This window comes from Phytophthora sojae (assembly GCF_000149755.1).
Source record: "Phytophthora sojae unplaced genomic scaffold PHYSOscaffold_8, whole genome shotgun sequence".
Taxonomy (NCBI): domain Eukaryota; phylum Oomycota; class Peronosporomycetes; order Peronosporales; family Peronosporaceae; genus Phytophthora; species Phytophthora sojae.
This window is the reverse complement of record NW_009258122.1, coordinates 2,915,217-2,927,780: the sequence shown is the minus strand read 5'-3', so window position 1 is coordinate 2,927,780 and position 12,564 is coordinate 2,915,217. Positions and strand designations below refer to the sequence as shown.

At 53.9% G+C, this 12,564-nt stretch overlaps 5 protein-coding genes across 5 annotated transcripts; 2 read left to right on the top strand and 3 right to left on the bottom strand.

Annotated features, from left to right (window-relative positions):
• Positions 1–353: 353 nt before the first annotated feature.
• Positions 354–1,552, top strand: PHYSODRAFT_261510 (hypothetical protein; the record flags this gene model as incomplete). The annotated part of the gene is made up of 2 exons (XM_009535701.1): positions 354–394; positions 445–1,552. The coding sequence occupies 2 exons, from the start codon at positions 354–356 to the stop codon at positions 1,550–1,552; spliced, it is 1,149 nt and encodes a 382-aa protein (XP_009533996.1).
• Positions 1,553–4,386: 2,834 nt separating this feature from the next.
• PHYSODRAFT_425676 (hypothetical protein) lies at positions 4,387–4,710 on the top strand (the record flags this gene model as incomplete). The annotated part of the gene is made up of 1 exon (XM_009535700.1): positions 4,387–4,710. A coding segment is annotated over one exon (324 nt), but the record flags the coding sequence as incomplete, so codon positions are not given.
• A 357-nt stretch (positions 4,711–5,067) lies between these two features.
• On the bottom strand, positions 5,068–8,662 carry PHYSODRAFT_347669 (hypothetical protein; the record flags this gene model as incomplete). The annotated part of the gene is made up of 3 exons (XM_009535699.1): positions 5,068–7,900; positions 8,023–8,343; positions 8,442–8,662. 3 exons carry the CDS (start codon positions 8,660–8,662, stop codon positions 5,311–5,313), a joined length of 3,132 nt encoding a protein of 1,043 aa, XP_009533994.1. The 3' UTR covers positions 5,068–5,310.
• A 1,237-nt stretch (positions 8,663–9,899) lies between these two features.
• On the bottom strand, positions 9,900–10,520 carry PHYSODRAFT_355343 (hypothetical protein). Its single transcript, XM_009535698.1, has one exon. The coding sequence runs from the start codon at positions 10,251–10,253 to the stop codon at positions 10,038–10,040; it is 216 nt and encodes a 71-aa protein (XP_009533993.1). The 5' UTR covers positions 10,254–10,520; the 3' UTR covers positions 9,900–10,037.
• On the bottom strand, positions 10,511–11,008 carry PHYSODRAFT_520185 (hypothetical protein; the record flags this gene model as incomplete). Its single annotated transcript, XM_009535697.1, has 1 exon — positions 10,511–11,008. The coding sequence occupies one exon, from the start codon at positions 11,006–11,008 to the stop codon at positions 10,511–10,513; it is 498 nt and encodes a 165-aa protein (XP_009533992.1).
• Positions 11,009–12,564: the final 1,556 nt, after the last annotated feature.

The window sequence follows — 12,564 nt, the reverse complement described above, 5'->3', positions numbered from 1 at the left end:
ACGCGACCCTTCGGTTGTTCCACTGGACTTGAGTATTGGAACATCTGTCGGGTAATCTATCCGTAATCTATCCGGATTTTATCCAGATTTTTTAAGATTTTCCTTGTTCCAAGTCCAAGAGATATTCCAGTTTCTAAAGTTCTCTATATTCGTACGACATTGGTGACGAGAACTTCCCGGGCCGCGGCAGCGATATCGAAGACGACGGCAACTGCATTGTCACCGTGCCTGAGGATCCGAATGTGCCAGAGGTGGGCTTGATTCCGTCCGTGCCTGTGACGGACAATAATTTGTTCTCCAGCAATTGCATCTCTCCGTTTCAGCCCGTGTACACAAGCGTCGGAAGGCAGGTCATGTCAGAGAAGACCCCGTCCAAGAAGGCCTACGAGGACGCGTACGTTGCGACAGAGCAAGCTGCGAGCACTGTATCCAACACTTTCTCAGTCGCAATTGTACCCATCGCAAGCTGGAGGGGGCTTCCGACGACGGCATTGTCACCCTCGAGAAGTATTTCGGCACTGCGATGGAGCGCAAGCTGAAGAACCACCACTGCGGTGTTCAATCCGTCTCCGTGGGCGGGCTCGAGCTGGCCAGTCTACCTCGACGGCATCAACTTCGAGTGGAGCCCAAGCCAGCCAAGCGCAGCCGAGAAGTATGCAAAGGCCTTCGGCCTCGACGTGGCCACGTTCATGGCCAGTGTGTCGGCTCAGAATGGGATCAACCCCTCGCCTCGCCTTCCGAAATGTACCTCGACCGCAGAGTGTCACGACCCAAAGGTGGCGCTAAGCGTGGCAGCGAGACAGCGGGCTACTGCATCCCGACGTGGCACGGCATTTCCCATGCATGGGCCCCCGCCGCCATTCTCGAGCAGGAGCCGAAGTGCCCCGTGACGGTCAACAACGTGACTTTCCAACCCAAGGACATCAAGAGGTTGCTCACGGACGTCTACTACGGCGCCAAAAGTTCGACCGTGTTCGCTGGGTCCCGCTACAACGGCAACAACGACTCGACCGACCAGTACGGAAGGCACACGGACTACTCGTACCGGGACCTGAACCCTGGGTTCTTCCACATCGCCGCCACGAACCTCCTCGGCCTGTTGAACACCACTTTCTTCGTCGACACGGACGCTGGCTACGAGGTCCATAACCGGCCGGTGGTTGGCTTCAAGGTGTACGAGCAGACGGCTATGAGTCCGCAAAAGGCTGCGAACGCCTTCTACGGACTCGAGACATACCCCTGGAACGCGAACGTCACGAATATCGTGTACGTCAAGTCGCGTCTGTCGTGGATCAACGAGACGGAGGCGGATGGCGGGTTGGTCGCTTCCGGTGCGAACGAGAAACTCACGGTGGGGGCCTACTACGATTACCTCCTGGAATTGGACGAGAGCGAGGAGATCATCGGTGGTGAATGGCTGTACGGATCCAATGGCAACCACCCGGACTTCCTCTGGTTCCTGCAGGGGAAGCCGCCTGCTGACACCGTCACCAAAATTGGTCTAAGCTACGCGAACGTGGCGAAGTTGCTTGAGAAATCTGTGTCGTGCTGATTCGCACTACTGACGCTGTGGGAATACACCAACGGTGAGAATGTGGGGATACACCTTCGGAAGAGCAAAACATCCCGGTGTAGAGATAGCATGTTGAGTTTTTAACTTTTAAATTGTTCATGCTGCCATTGCCTTTTTTACTTAAAATATTCAGCTTGCAAAATACTTCTGGATGGCACCATTCTTTGGGCCAGCGCATATTTTGGATTGTTGTAGATAAAAGGTATGCACATTGTCAGAAGAGTTTTCGCCGTTTTCAAGCACCGCTAAGTAAAGTAATCTATGTAGTATCTCAAGAATAGAAGTCTTCGCGGGAACTTGACCGTAATAAAGTGTGTTTGGCGTTGTATCTGCGTGTATATTACTACTTCAGTAACGTACAGGCCACGGGAAGCCTATTGTTGAAGTCCCACCATCTTCGAAGTACCTCACTACTAACATTTTCCCTCGGGTGAGGAAATAGCTGGGCATCTAAGTCTCATGAGGAAGTACCTGGCAATTTGGGCAGTAAAATCATTGTCCAGCTCGAGAAAGCAATACCCGGTAAATTCGAGATAAACCCTGTAGTTGTTGGTCGCCGTATCCTTTCGGTGTTTTCTGTAAGTATATTATTTGTTTATTTCTAGCCAGTCACCCAAGATGTCCGTACTACACTTGTTTTCGAACCATACACCAACGCAGTATCGATCAGCCGGTCGTACACGAAAGTAGTTGTCGTCATGTCATCATCGCCACGATACAGAACCAAGCTGTCGTTGGTGATCTTTTTTCCTATTGTTACGGTTTAAAGCCCGTCGTGTAAACTGCAGAGTTAGCATTCTAAGCTTACCGTAGAACCTACGACACGAGAAGCCGCATGATCCCCAATCACGTGATGCCTAACGCGATCACCGCTGTTGCTGTAAACACAAGTAATCGATATTTCGAGCTCTATATTCTGAAGTATAAGTATTCCCACACCAGTGGAGGTCGCGAGCACCCGCGAACAAAAAATCCGACCGCTCACTTGTACTACCACCGCAGCATGGTATTTTACTTATCGTGCTAGGTTTGTTATGGACTCAAGCACAACTCCCTGTAAAACCAACGTACATGCGATCGCAGTAATCAATTTGTTACTTCACGCCTTCGTTGGGAAGAATTCGCAACTAACCTTCATATCGCATGACTAAGTGGCCGTATCCTAATAGTTGTTGGAATATTTCTTGAACAATGAAAAATGGATTATGAAAAGGTATTCCAATACATGTACTCAGGTTCAGTGGAACACGCGTTCAAAAAGCTCGACTTAGTCAGGATCTAACGGTTATATTCTCTCGTACTTGACAATCTAATAAGTCCCTTCAACCTATATTTTGTGAGAAGAGGGATGGAAACTTGGTGGTGGGATGTTGGGTAACTTTGGATCTGTAGTAGCCCTGCCGCGTGAATAGATTATATCATTGCCTCCAACTAATTCAGCTACCCCACCAGAACAATTTCCCTGCGCTGGCCTTGATTTTTTATTCCACAGCATTAGTTTCCAAAATAAACTAACCCAGTGGGCTACTATTTTTATCACACTGCTATCGTTATAAAAAGTATCCAAGTTGTTCTCAAATTATCCGTATTTCGTCGATGGTTTGGATCTTATTTTTCCTTGGAAACGAAATACTGAGCTTCATTGCACTGGGTCTTCATTCTTTTTCGTGTATGTTTCGCAGGTGTGATCAGTGCAAGAGTCGTTGGTCCAATCTTTTTTGTACATATTGTTACAGTTCAGAACGCATCGAGTACAGTAAACCACGGAGTAAGCATTTTACAATCTCGCGGTCCCCGATCACGTGATCCCTAACGCGATCACGACGATCGCCTGTACACAAAGCGAGTCAGTACTTTCGAGCCCTGTACACTTTCAAAGATAGGTATTTGTATTCAATGCTCGATACCTTGAGATTTTGCAAGAATTGAGGTGGAAGCCGTGAAGACCAGGCGGTGGCAGTGTCGATATTAGTTGTGCAAGGTCTGTTGCAGCTTGCTCTAAGAGCACCGCGGCCGCACTATATATCGCTATTGCCAAAGTCAACGTAAACAATTCGCTAGCTACTTCACGCCTTCATGATGAAGAACTCGGTCGTCCCTTCGTATCGCATCGCATGACAAAGTGGCTAGCAGCCATCGAATTTTAAGCTTATCGTTCTTTTATCCGTGTAGTATCATAGATGACTCAACAAAAGTTGCAACAGTACATAGCAAACGATTACTTTACTGTACATGTATCTTTGTCGCAGACTGTACAGGTCATTTTTGAATGTTCAGGCTTGTTCTTGCCCTATAGTAAGTTGTGAATATTACGATGAACTCTTTGGTTGATCACAGAACTCGGATGGGGACCTGACGGTCTAGCCGCTAACCACGGTGCTTTTTCAGATAACAGTGCAAGCACTATCTAGTATTGAGAAATACCAAAATGCCTGCATGTCGGTCGTTCATGCACACCATGCCGGGCTAATCCGACTTCTCATTGCGTATTAGCTTCAATGTATCGACGGATACTGAATCCAACTTTTGTTTCGGTGTATTCAGCGTCTGCAGAACACTGTTTGATGTCTCGCGCTTATTCGCTCGACGGATCCACCACGCCATCAGCGCTTCAGACGTGTAATCCAGAGTAAGCATGAGAAAACAGCTTGGTGTTGTTGCCCTTGACACAAGCGCTGTTGATGGTACTCCCAACCAGCCAGGGATCCCGACTTCTTTGCAGTGCGGAAGTGTGCCACATTGTTCATTTTCAATTTCCTTTTGCAAGGAATAAGTTGACCTCACCCCACGGTATTCAACCAGCAGCCCCAACCATGGTCTACAAACCCAGCGTCTACCTCCTGCCCGCTGCCGTAGCCCTCGCGGCACTGCAGACGCAACAAGCCGCTGCGACTTCACTGGAATTTGACCCTTTCACCACTTGCCACTCATACGAAATCCGTAACAAGAACTTCCCCGGTCGTGGTGGCGAAATCAAAGACGACGGCAACTGCGTTGTCACGGTGCCAGAAGATCCGAACGTACCGAGGGTGTGCTCAATTTCGAAAGTTCCGGTGACTTTCAAGAGCTTGGTGCGCAGCAGTTCTGCATCTCCGTCTAAGCATGTGTACACAAAGATGGGAAGGAAGGTTGGGTCCGTCCGAGATAGACGACGCGGACGCCTACGTTGCGACAAGTCTCAAGCACTACACTTAGCTCAGCCGAAGGGAGACCGGCGTGAACGAGAAGCGACCTACTCCGACAACCTCCTTGAACTTGATAAAGGTCAAGCACTCTGCTTGCCAAAAAAACTACACCTCTAACTAACTGGCGACTCCGTCAGCGCGAAAGAGCGCTCTGGTCAAAATGCTCTTGGAATCTTCGCCGTGGGATCACAAAGCAGTTAAGGTATTCGTTGGATGCGATCAAGTCGATTTTGGAACGATAAAAACCAAAATCCAAAACTACAGTATGATTCGTGGCAATTTATCCACAATCTATCTAGATTTTATCCAGACTTTTTAAAGACATGTATTTCGTAGATGCCAACATCTACAGCAGAGCGTGTGGTTTACCTTCTTGATTACTTTTTTTTTCGTTTATCAGGCAAGTAAATGGTCACAAGCAGCAAAGCTAACAAAACACGCCAAGCCCTTCTACCGGCCCGCAGGTCTACTTCCAGCCTCTTTGCCTGGCAGGCTCGAGCTGCAGCCACCAGCCAGCGAGCCGAGTTATTTCCCTTTGGCACCAAATGGCACTTACAACTTGAACGCCTTCTTGATGATGCGGTCCTGCTCAATCTGGTGCACAGCGTTGTAGCCCGTGGCTGGCGCAGCGGCGGGGGCGCGGCCGACGAACGACGGCCGGCGCGAGTCGCTGTTGAGCTGCGTGAGCGCCGTCTCGATACGCGGCGACACGTACGTCCAGAAGCCCATGTTGAGCGGCTCCTCCTGCACCCACTTGATGTCGGCGTTCGGGTAGCGAGCGGCCTGCTCCGCCACCTTGTCGAACGGGAACGGCGCGATCTGCTCCACACGCACGATGGCCACGTCCTTGATGTCCTTCTCGTCACGCTCCTGGGCCAGCTCGTAGTAGATCTTGCCCGAGCAGAAGATGACGCGCTTGACCTTGTCGTCCTCGACCAGCTTCTCCGGCGCCACCTCCGGGATCAGGCGCTGGAACTGCGTGCCCTCGGCCATGTCCTCGAGCTTGGACGAAGCCTGGCGCAGACGCAGCAGGTGCTTGGGCTGCACCGAGATCAGCGGCTTGCGGAAGTCGCGGTGAATCTGGCGACGCAGCACGTGGAAGTACTGCGCGGGCGTGGAGCAGTACACCACCTGCCAGTTCGTGTGCTGGATCTGCATGCGGTTCTCCTCGTCCATGAGCGGCACCACGTTCGGGTCGTCGTCCGTGTTCTGCAGGTAGCGCTCGACGCGGCACGACGAGTGCTCAGCGCCCTGGCCCTCGTAGCCGTGCGGCAGCAGCATCACGAGGCCAGACTGGCGCATCCACTTGTCCTCACCGGCGCTCAGGAACTGATCGATCATAATCTGCGCACCGTTGGCGAAGTCACCGAACTGAGCCTCCCACATCACCAGGGCGTTGGGGTTCTCGAGCGAGTAACCAAGCTCAAAGCCCAGCACGCCGAACTCCGACAGCGAACTGTTGGACGCCACGAACTCGGCCTGCGTGTCCGGGACGGAGCCATCGCCAGGGGTCTTGTACTCAAGCGGGGCCGAAGGGATAGTCTTGGTGGCCAGGTGGTTCAGTGGCACGTACTCGTTGTTGGTCTCCTGGTCGTGCAGCACAGCGTGACGGTGGCTGAACGTGCCACGCTCGACGTCCTGGCCACTGATGCGCACGTGGTTGCCCTCGAGCAGCAGCGTGCCCCAGGCCAGAGCCTCGGCGGTACCCCAGTCGATGCCCTCGCCCGACTCGATCGTGTTCTTCTTGGCCGTCATAATGCGGTCCAGCTGGCGGTTGACCTTGAAGCCCGGCGTGACAGTGCTGATCTTCTCGCCGACGTGCTTGAGCACGTTCATGCTGACACCCGTGGGGCGGATGCGCGACTGCTGGTTGGGGCTCTTGAACGAGTCCCAGCGGTTCGCAAGCCAGTCGCTCCTCTTGGTGTCCTCCCACTTCTCCGTCTCCTCGAACGTGGTCTGGAAGAAGTTCCAGACCTTGGACACGATGGCGTCGCACTCCTCCTTGGTGGCGGAGCCGGAGGCCACCTGCTGGTCAATGTACGTGTCGAGCACCGACTTCATCGCGCCGATCTTCTTGTACATGAGCGGCTGCGTGAAGAACGGATTGTCCACTTCGTTGTGGCCGAAGCGACGGTAGCACGTCAGGTTGATGATCACATCCGAGCGCCACTTCTGGCGCCACTCGGCCGCGAACTCGAACACCTTGACGACCGACAGCGGGTCGTCGCCGTTCACGTGCAGGATGGGCACGTCCATGGCCTTGCCCAGGTCCGTGCAGTACTGCGACGAGCGCGAGTTCTTGGGGTCGGTCGTGAAACCGATCTGGTTGTTCACCACCACGTGGACGGTACCGCCCGTGTCGTAGTTGTCCAGGCCAGACAGGTGCATGGTCTCGTAGACCACACCCTGGCCGCTGAAGGCCGCGTCGCCGTGCAGCAGCAGAGGCATCACCTTCTTCTCGGCCTCATCGTCGTTGCCCAGGTAGAACTGCTTGGCGCGAACCTTGCCCACCACCACGGGGTCCACAGCCTCCAGGTGCGACGGGTTGGCCACCAGCGAAAGGTGAACCTGACGGCCGTCCGGGTACGCGCGGTCGTAGGACGTGCCCAGGTGGTACTTGACATCGCCCGCGTTGGACCAGTCCTCGACGTCGGGCTCGCTGTACGACTCCACGTCAATGTGCGTGCCCTGGAACTCCTTGAAGATTTGCTGGATCGGCTTGCGGATGACGTTGGACAGCACGTTGAGGCGGCCGCGGTGGGGCATGCCGATCACCAGGTGCTCCATGCCGAGCTCCGTGCCGCGGTCGATCATGAACTTGAGGCCGGGGATGAGGCTCTCGGCGCCGTCCAGGCCGAAGCGCTTGGTCGTGTTGTACTTGTTGCCCAGGAAGCGCTCGAACACGACGGAGAAGGCCAGACGCTCCAGGATGTGCATCTTCTTCTCCTTCGACTCCTCGTCCTGCACCAGGTGCTCCATCTTGGCGCGGATCCAGTTGCACTGGTCGCGGTCCAGCATGTGCATGTACTGCACGCCGATGGAGCTGCAGTACGTCTCCTTGAGGCGCTGGATGATCTGGCCCAGCGTCATGCTGTTGTTGCCGTCAGACAGCTCCTCCAGGAAGCCCGACACACCCGACGAGCTGGTTAGAGATAAAAGTTAAACACACATAAGGTTAGACACACTTCCTGCAAAAGGTTGTTTACAATGAGGTATACACCCCCACAAAAGGCAAACAGATAAATGAGTTGCCAAGTGACGTACAAGTTCTTGGGGATGGCGATGACGCGGTCCAGGTCCTTCTCCGTGAAGCCGTACATCTGGATGTCCAGCTCCGGCAGCGCGGGGCGCTCCTGCAGACCCAGCGGGTCGAGGTTGGCCGCCTCGTGGCCGCGCACCTGGTAGGCGCGGATGAGGTAGCTGAGACCCAGAGCGTCGTTCTGGGCCGTGGACGACGCGGCGGCGCCGCCCACGGAACGCACGGGCGTGACGCCCTGCTGGATGGTCGGCGGGGGGATGAAGGCCTCGCCCGGGACGCTGCCGCTCTCGATCTGGCGGAAGTATACGTCCCACGACTTGTGCACGCTGCAACAGGCGTATACCGGTTAGCACTGGCTTAAACTTGGTTTAGCACTAGCTTAAAGTTGGGGTTAGCACTAGCTTAAACTTTTTGTTGTTGTTACCTCTTGGGGTCCGACTTCCAGCTCGAGTACATCTCCTCCACATAGGCGTTGTTGGTGCCCGTCATGAAGGTCTCGCTCGGGTGCGGCGTGGACGAGAAGGCGCGCGTCCAGCGGGCCGCCACGTTGCGCGGCGCCACGCTGGGCGCCACGCGCGAGTGGGCGCTGGCGCGCACGCTGCGGCGGACGGCCTTGGAGGCCGCGGCCAGCCACTGTTGCGTCATGGTTAGCGCTAGCTTAAACTGCTGCCGGGGGGTCCTCTCCTTCGAGCGCCTGGAGCCGCAGATGGGAAACTGAGGCTGAGGTCAGTCGCGGCTTACGCGGCCTGGCAAACAGCCTGAGAATGCCAAAACATGGGTCGGGAGGATGTCATGACGAACTACACTTCGTCTGACTATACCCGCCCCTCCCTGTTTAGACTTAGAGCGCGATCGAACGAGAGCCACACGTGGAGCAAAGAGGCCGGTTTTTGCGTGGGTTGAACTTGCGGCAATCGCCCCACGCCATCGCCTTGTTGGCGGCAATGCATCAGCTCCGTCTATTGTGTGGCATCCGGTCGAGTCGAGCAAGTGAGATGTATCCTTGGCGGGCTGGGTGCCTGCCTACATGTAATAGATAAAAAGTTTTAAGGGAGGCGACAAAAGATCTTCCGATTTTCCGAGATCGCATTTTGGATCGCCGGGACAACCAACTTTTATGCAATTCGCACGTGGTTTAACAAAGCCGGAATATCTTGCTTTCAGTATGCTGGAGATGGGGAGGAGGGTCCCCAGATTGCGATCTAGCGCAATTTAGAACGGTCTAAAGTGTTTTTAGCTTTTTAGAACGTCTAGATTGTCCCCAACACGTAAACGCAATGTCCCCATGGCTGTGACACTGCCATGTCACAATCAGGCAGGAGCAGGAGACCGGTCGGCGCATTTGTCGGTCTTGGGACGACGAGCAGCACACTCGTGTAGTGATGGTTTTGGACGACTTTAGAATAGTTCAGAATACTTTGGAAAACGTCCAAAATTCCGTCCAAAATCCAAATGTATCCAAAACTGTCAGAAAGAAAACTCGGGATTGATTCTCAACCAGAGGCACAACTGCCCAAGTGCTCGCCTTCGCATCCGAAGAAGCCACCGCTGGTGCCCAATTCGAACGAGACGCCGCTGCAGATTCCCTCTGCGGACGAGCCCATGCCAATTACAGCTCCGTTAGCTGCTGAGCACGAGCCCCAACACCGACAGAGACGCCCGTGCGTTAGACCTGTACCGGAAGGCCAAGCCGAGCCACCGTAAGCGCCCTAAAGACGAGCTGGACACCAGCACGCGAAGGTGGCCGACGTCGAGGAAGAACGGACGACCGGCTGCAGGGCGACCGCGCCAGCGACAACGACGCGGAGAGGCTCTCTCAGTGAAGCAGCTTGCCGAGCGCCAGAAGGAGGAGACCCACCGCACCGTCGTGGGGAACATCAAGCTGCGCGGCATACTCAAGCGTGGCTTAGGCGTTGACGGCCGTCCTCACGGCCAAGGATGGCACTGACGTGCTCGTGCTCATGAAGAGCAAGTAGTACTATTACCCCGCGGGCGCACAGCGCGACATTAGAAACGCTGGCTACACTGCATGTTCATCGTGGGTGACGGCGCTGTGGTTGTCGAGGTGGTCGGCGACACGACGTCCAAGCGCCCGAGGTGCACTGTGACGATCCTCGAGGGAGAGACCAAGCGGGTCGCGAGTGACGAGTCCGCGATCAAGCCGTCGACGTACCTCAAACACCTGGCCGTCAACGTGGAGCTGGGCGAGCATCAGACGAAGTATCTCAATGGCCATTACTTCGAGAAGCGCAGGTTGCGGGCGGACAAGGCACAGATATTGAGGCGGACATCCAGACCTGTGCGGTGGCTTCAGCCGAGCTTATCCAGAAGCAAGCGCGTCGCTTCGTCAAAGACAACCGAAAGCCGCAGCAGAACAGCGCGTAGTACGCCAGCAGCTACGTGCAGGCCCAGATCAATACCACCAAGAGTTCTATGTTGAAGAGAAGGTATATGAAGACCTAAAGTAAAACCAAACACACAATGTATTAAAGATTAGTTGTCGACTTCTACACTCTCTGGGCGCGATTGATGACGCGCAAGATCGAGCTCTTCGCTCTCAATGATGCCATAATTGATGTAGATGAATGCAAGCATCTCGACCTTTTCTACGGAGAGTCTATTCCTCCTTTTGGAGTGAATGTGATCAAATATGCTCCATGCTCTCTCGCTCGCAGCCGATGAAGTAGGAATCGCAAATACAATATCAGCTACCTTCTTGAGGAGCGGGTACCGGAAAGACTTCTTCTCACTCTTCGAGCCCCAGTAGTACTGCGGACTTGACTCAGAAAACTTTACCCGCTCAGCTTCACCACCACGCCGTTTTTCAGTCTTGAACTCAAGAATCTCCACGGTCAGCTTAGGTATATCCACTGCCGTTATGATGCCGCAACGTACCGCCATTAGGCAGGCTTGGTCATCTACCTTCTCGCTGTCCATGCCAACAAAGTCGTCAAGATCCGTAGCAGGATCGAGCATGAATGCAATGCCCATTGCGTTGGTGTGCACGTACGTCCAGCGCTTCTTGATCTTTTCACGAAAGCAGTCTTGCAACTCGACGAGCGATAAAGTTGCAACCTTCTTGTAGTCATCTCCAGTAAGGATGCTTTCATCCTCTGCCAATACACTTTGAAGCTCATTGTCAGCGCTGCTGGTGGAGGTTATGCGCTCTACTGTGTCGCTCAGAAGTTCGATTCCATCTCGCGCAGGTCCATGCGCTTCTCTGTTGTTCTGCCGCGCCACCACACCACCGATACACACCCGACACAAACGTATTGTCTGTTTCTAATGCCCGGAGCGCCGTAATGATGGGATCGAGAAGGCGTACTACTGTCCTCAAGCTACTCCAAAACCCGTTATCGCGGATGAGCTCCGTGATATAGCGAAGCTTCTTCCGACTTGCCGCGGTTCCACGATAGCGATCAAGAAATCGATCGTACTCAGGACTGAAAAACAATTTCTCGAATATGTCCTGGCTGTTCAGCACACTCCGCATACAGGCATGCACTGAGTACCATCGCGTCGGCATTGGTAGCACGAGATTGCGCGTTAAATCCCCGATTCGCGCGTTTCTTTCTTCAACTGCTTGAACTCGTCAAGTAAGGCAAGGTGGTCTCGAATAAAGCGTGTCAGGGTGACAGCTCTCGACCGGATCGCTTTAATGGCAGGAAATTGGCACACGTCTTGCACCAATAAATTCAGTACGTGGGCCGAACAGCCACCGCTCACCACATTTGGGCGTCTGCCCTGTACTCGAGCCGACGCGCCCCTCATATTTTGCGCGTTGTCTGTTACAATACCAACGACTTGGGCTGTAGTATCACGTTCAATTTCCTCGATAACTTTGTCAATTTCGCCAGCGATATATCTTGCCGTGTGCTGCTCGGATCTGGTAGACCATGACGACCAAAAGACGGACGGCATCCCGGGTGCAACCACCATAAAATTGATTATACTCGAGCTGTTGGTGTCACTCCATCCGTCGGTGACGAGCGAGACGTAGACTTGTTTATTGATCAGCTCGATGACATGGCTCCGGCGAAGCTGATCTCGCACCCGTTTCAGCAACACTCCGCTCACTTTATGGCGCGATGGTATTTGCATTGTAGGTGCCAACATAGCGAAAAATTCACGAAATATTGGGGCCTCCAGGAGAATAAAAGGAAGTGCGCAAACAAAAAAGACTTTCGCCAGCGCCAATTCGAAGGCGTCTTGCGCCAACCCGCTTTGAGTAGATCGGACTGTCTGGTCGCGTTCTTGAGCCTGAGCAGTGGCTTGAGCAGGGGCTTGAGCAGGCTCGGGAGGTGCGGGACGCATAGAAATTTGTACATCACGGGGGACACAAGGGCACTGCTTGGGCTGCGTTAGATGCTTTAGCAGGTTGCCGCTGGGCTTGCCATTTTTCTTCAAAGTACCGCAATACTTGCAACGACCGTGTTTTTTCCGCTCTCTCTCTCAATGTCGTAATGCTGCCAGATTTCATCTCGAGGGCGCCCCATTCGGGTTGGCGAAGCTCCCGTTCGTCGCAACGAAGGTGATGGCGAGAAGTT

Excerpts from the sequence above, each read along its gene's own strand:
- PHYSODRAFT_355343 (XM_009535698.1), bottom strand. The coding sequence starts at position 10,253 with ATGGCCATTGAGATACTTCGTCTGATGCTCGCCCAGCTCCACGTTGAC.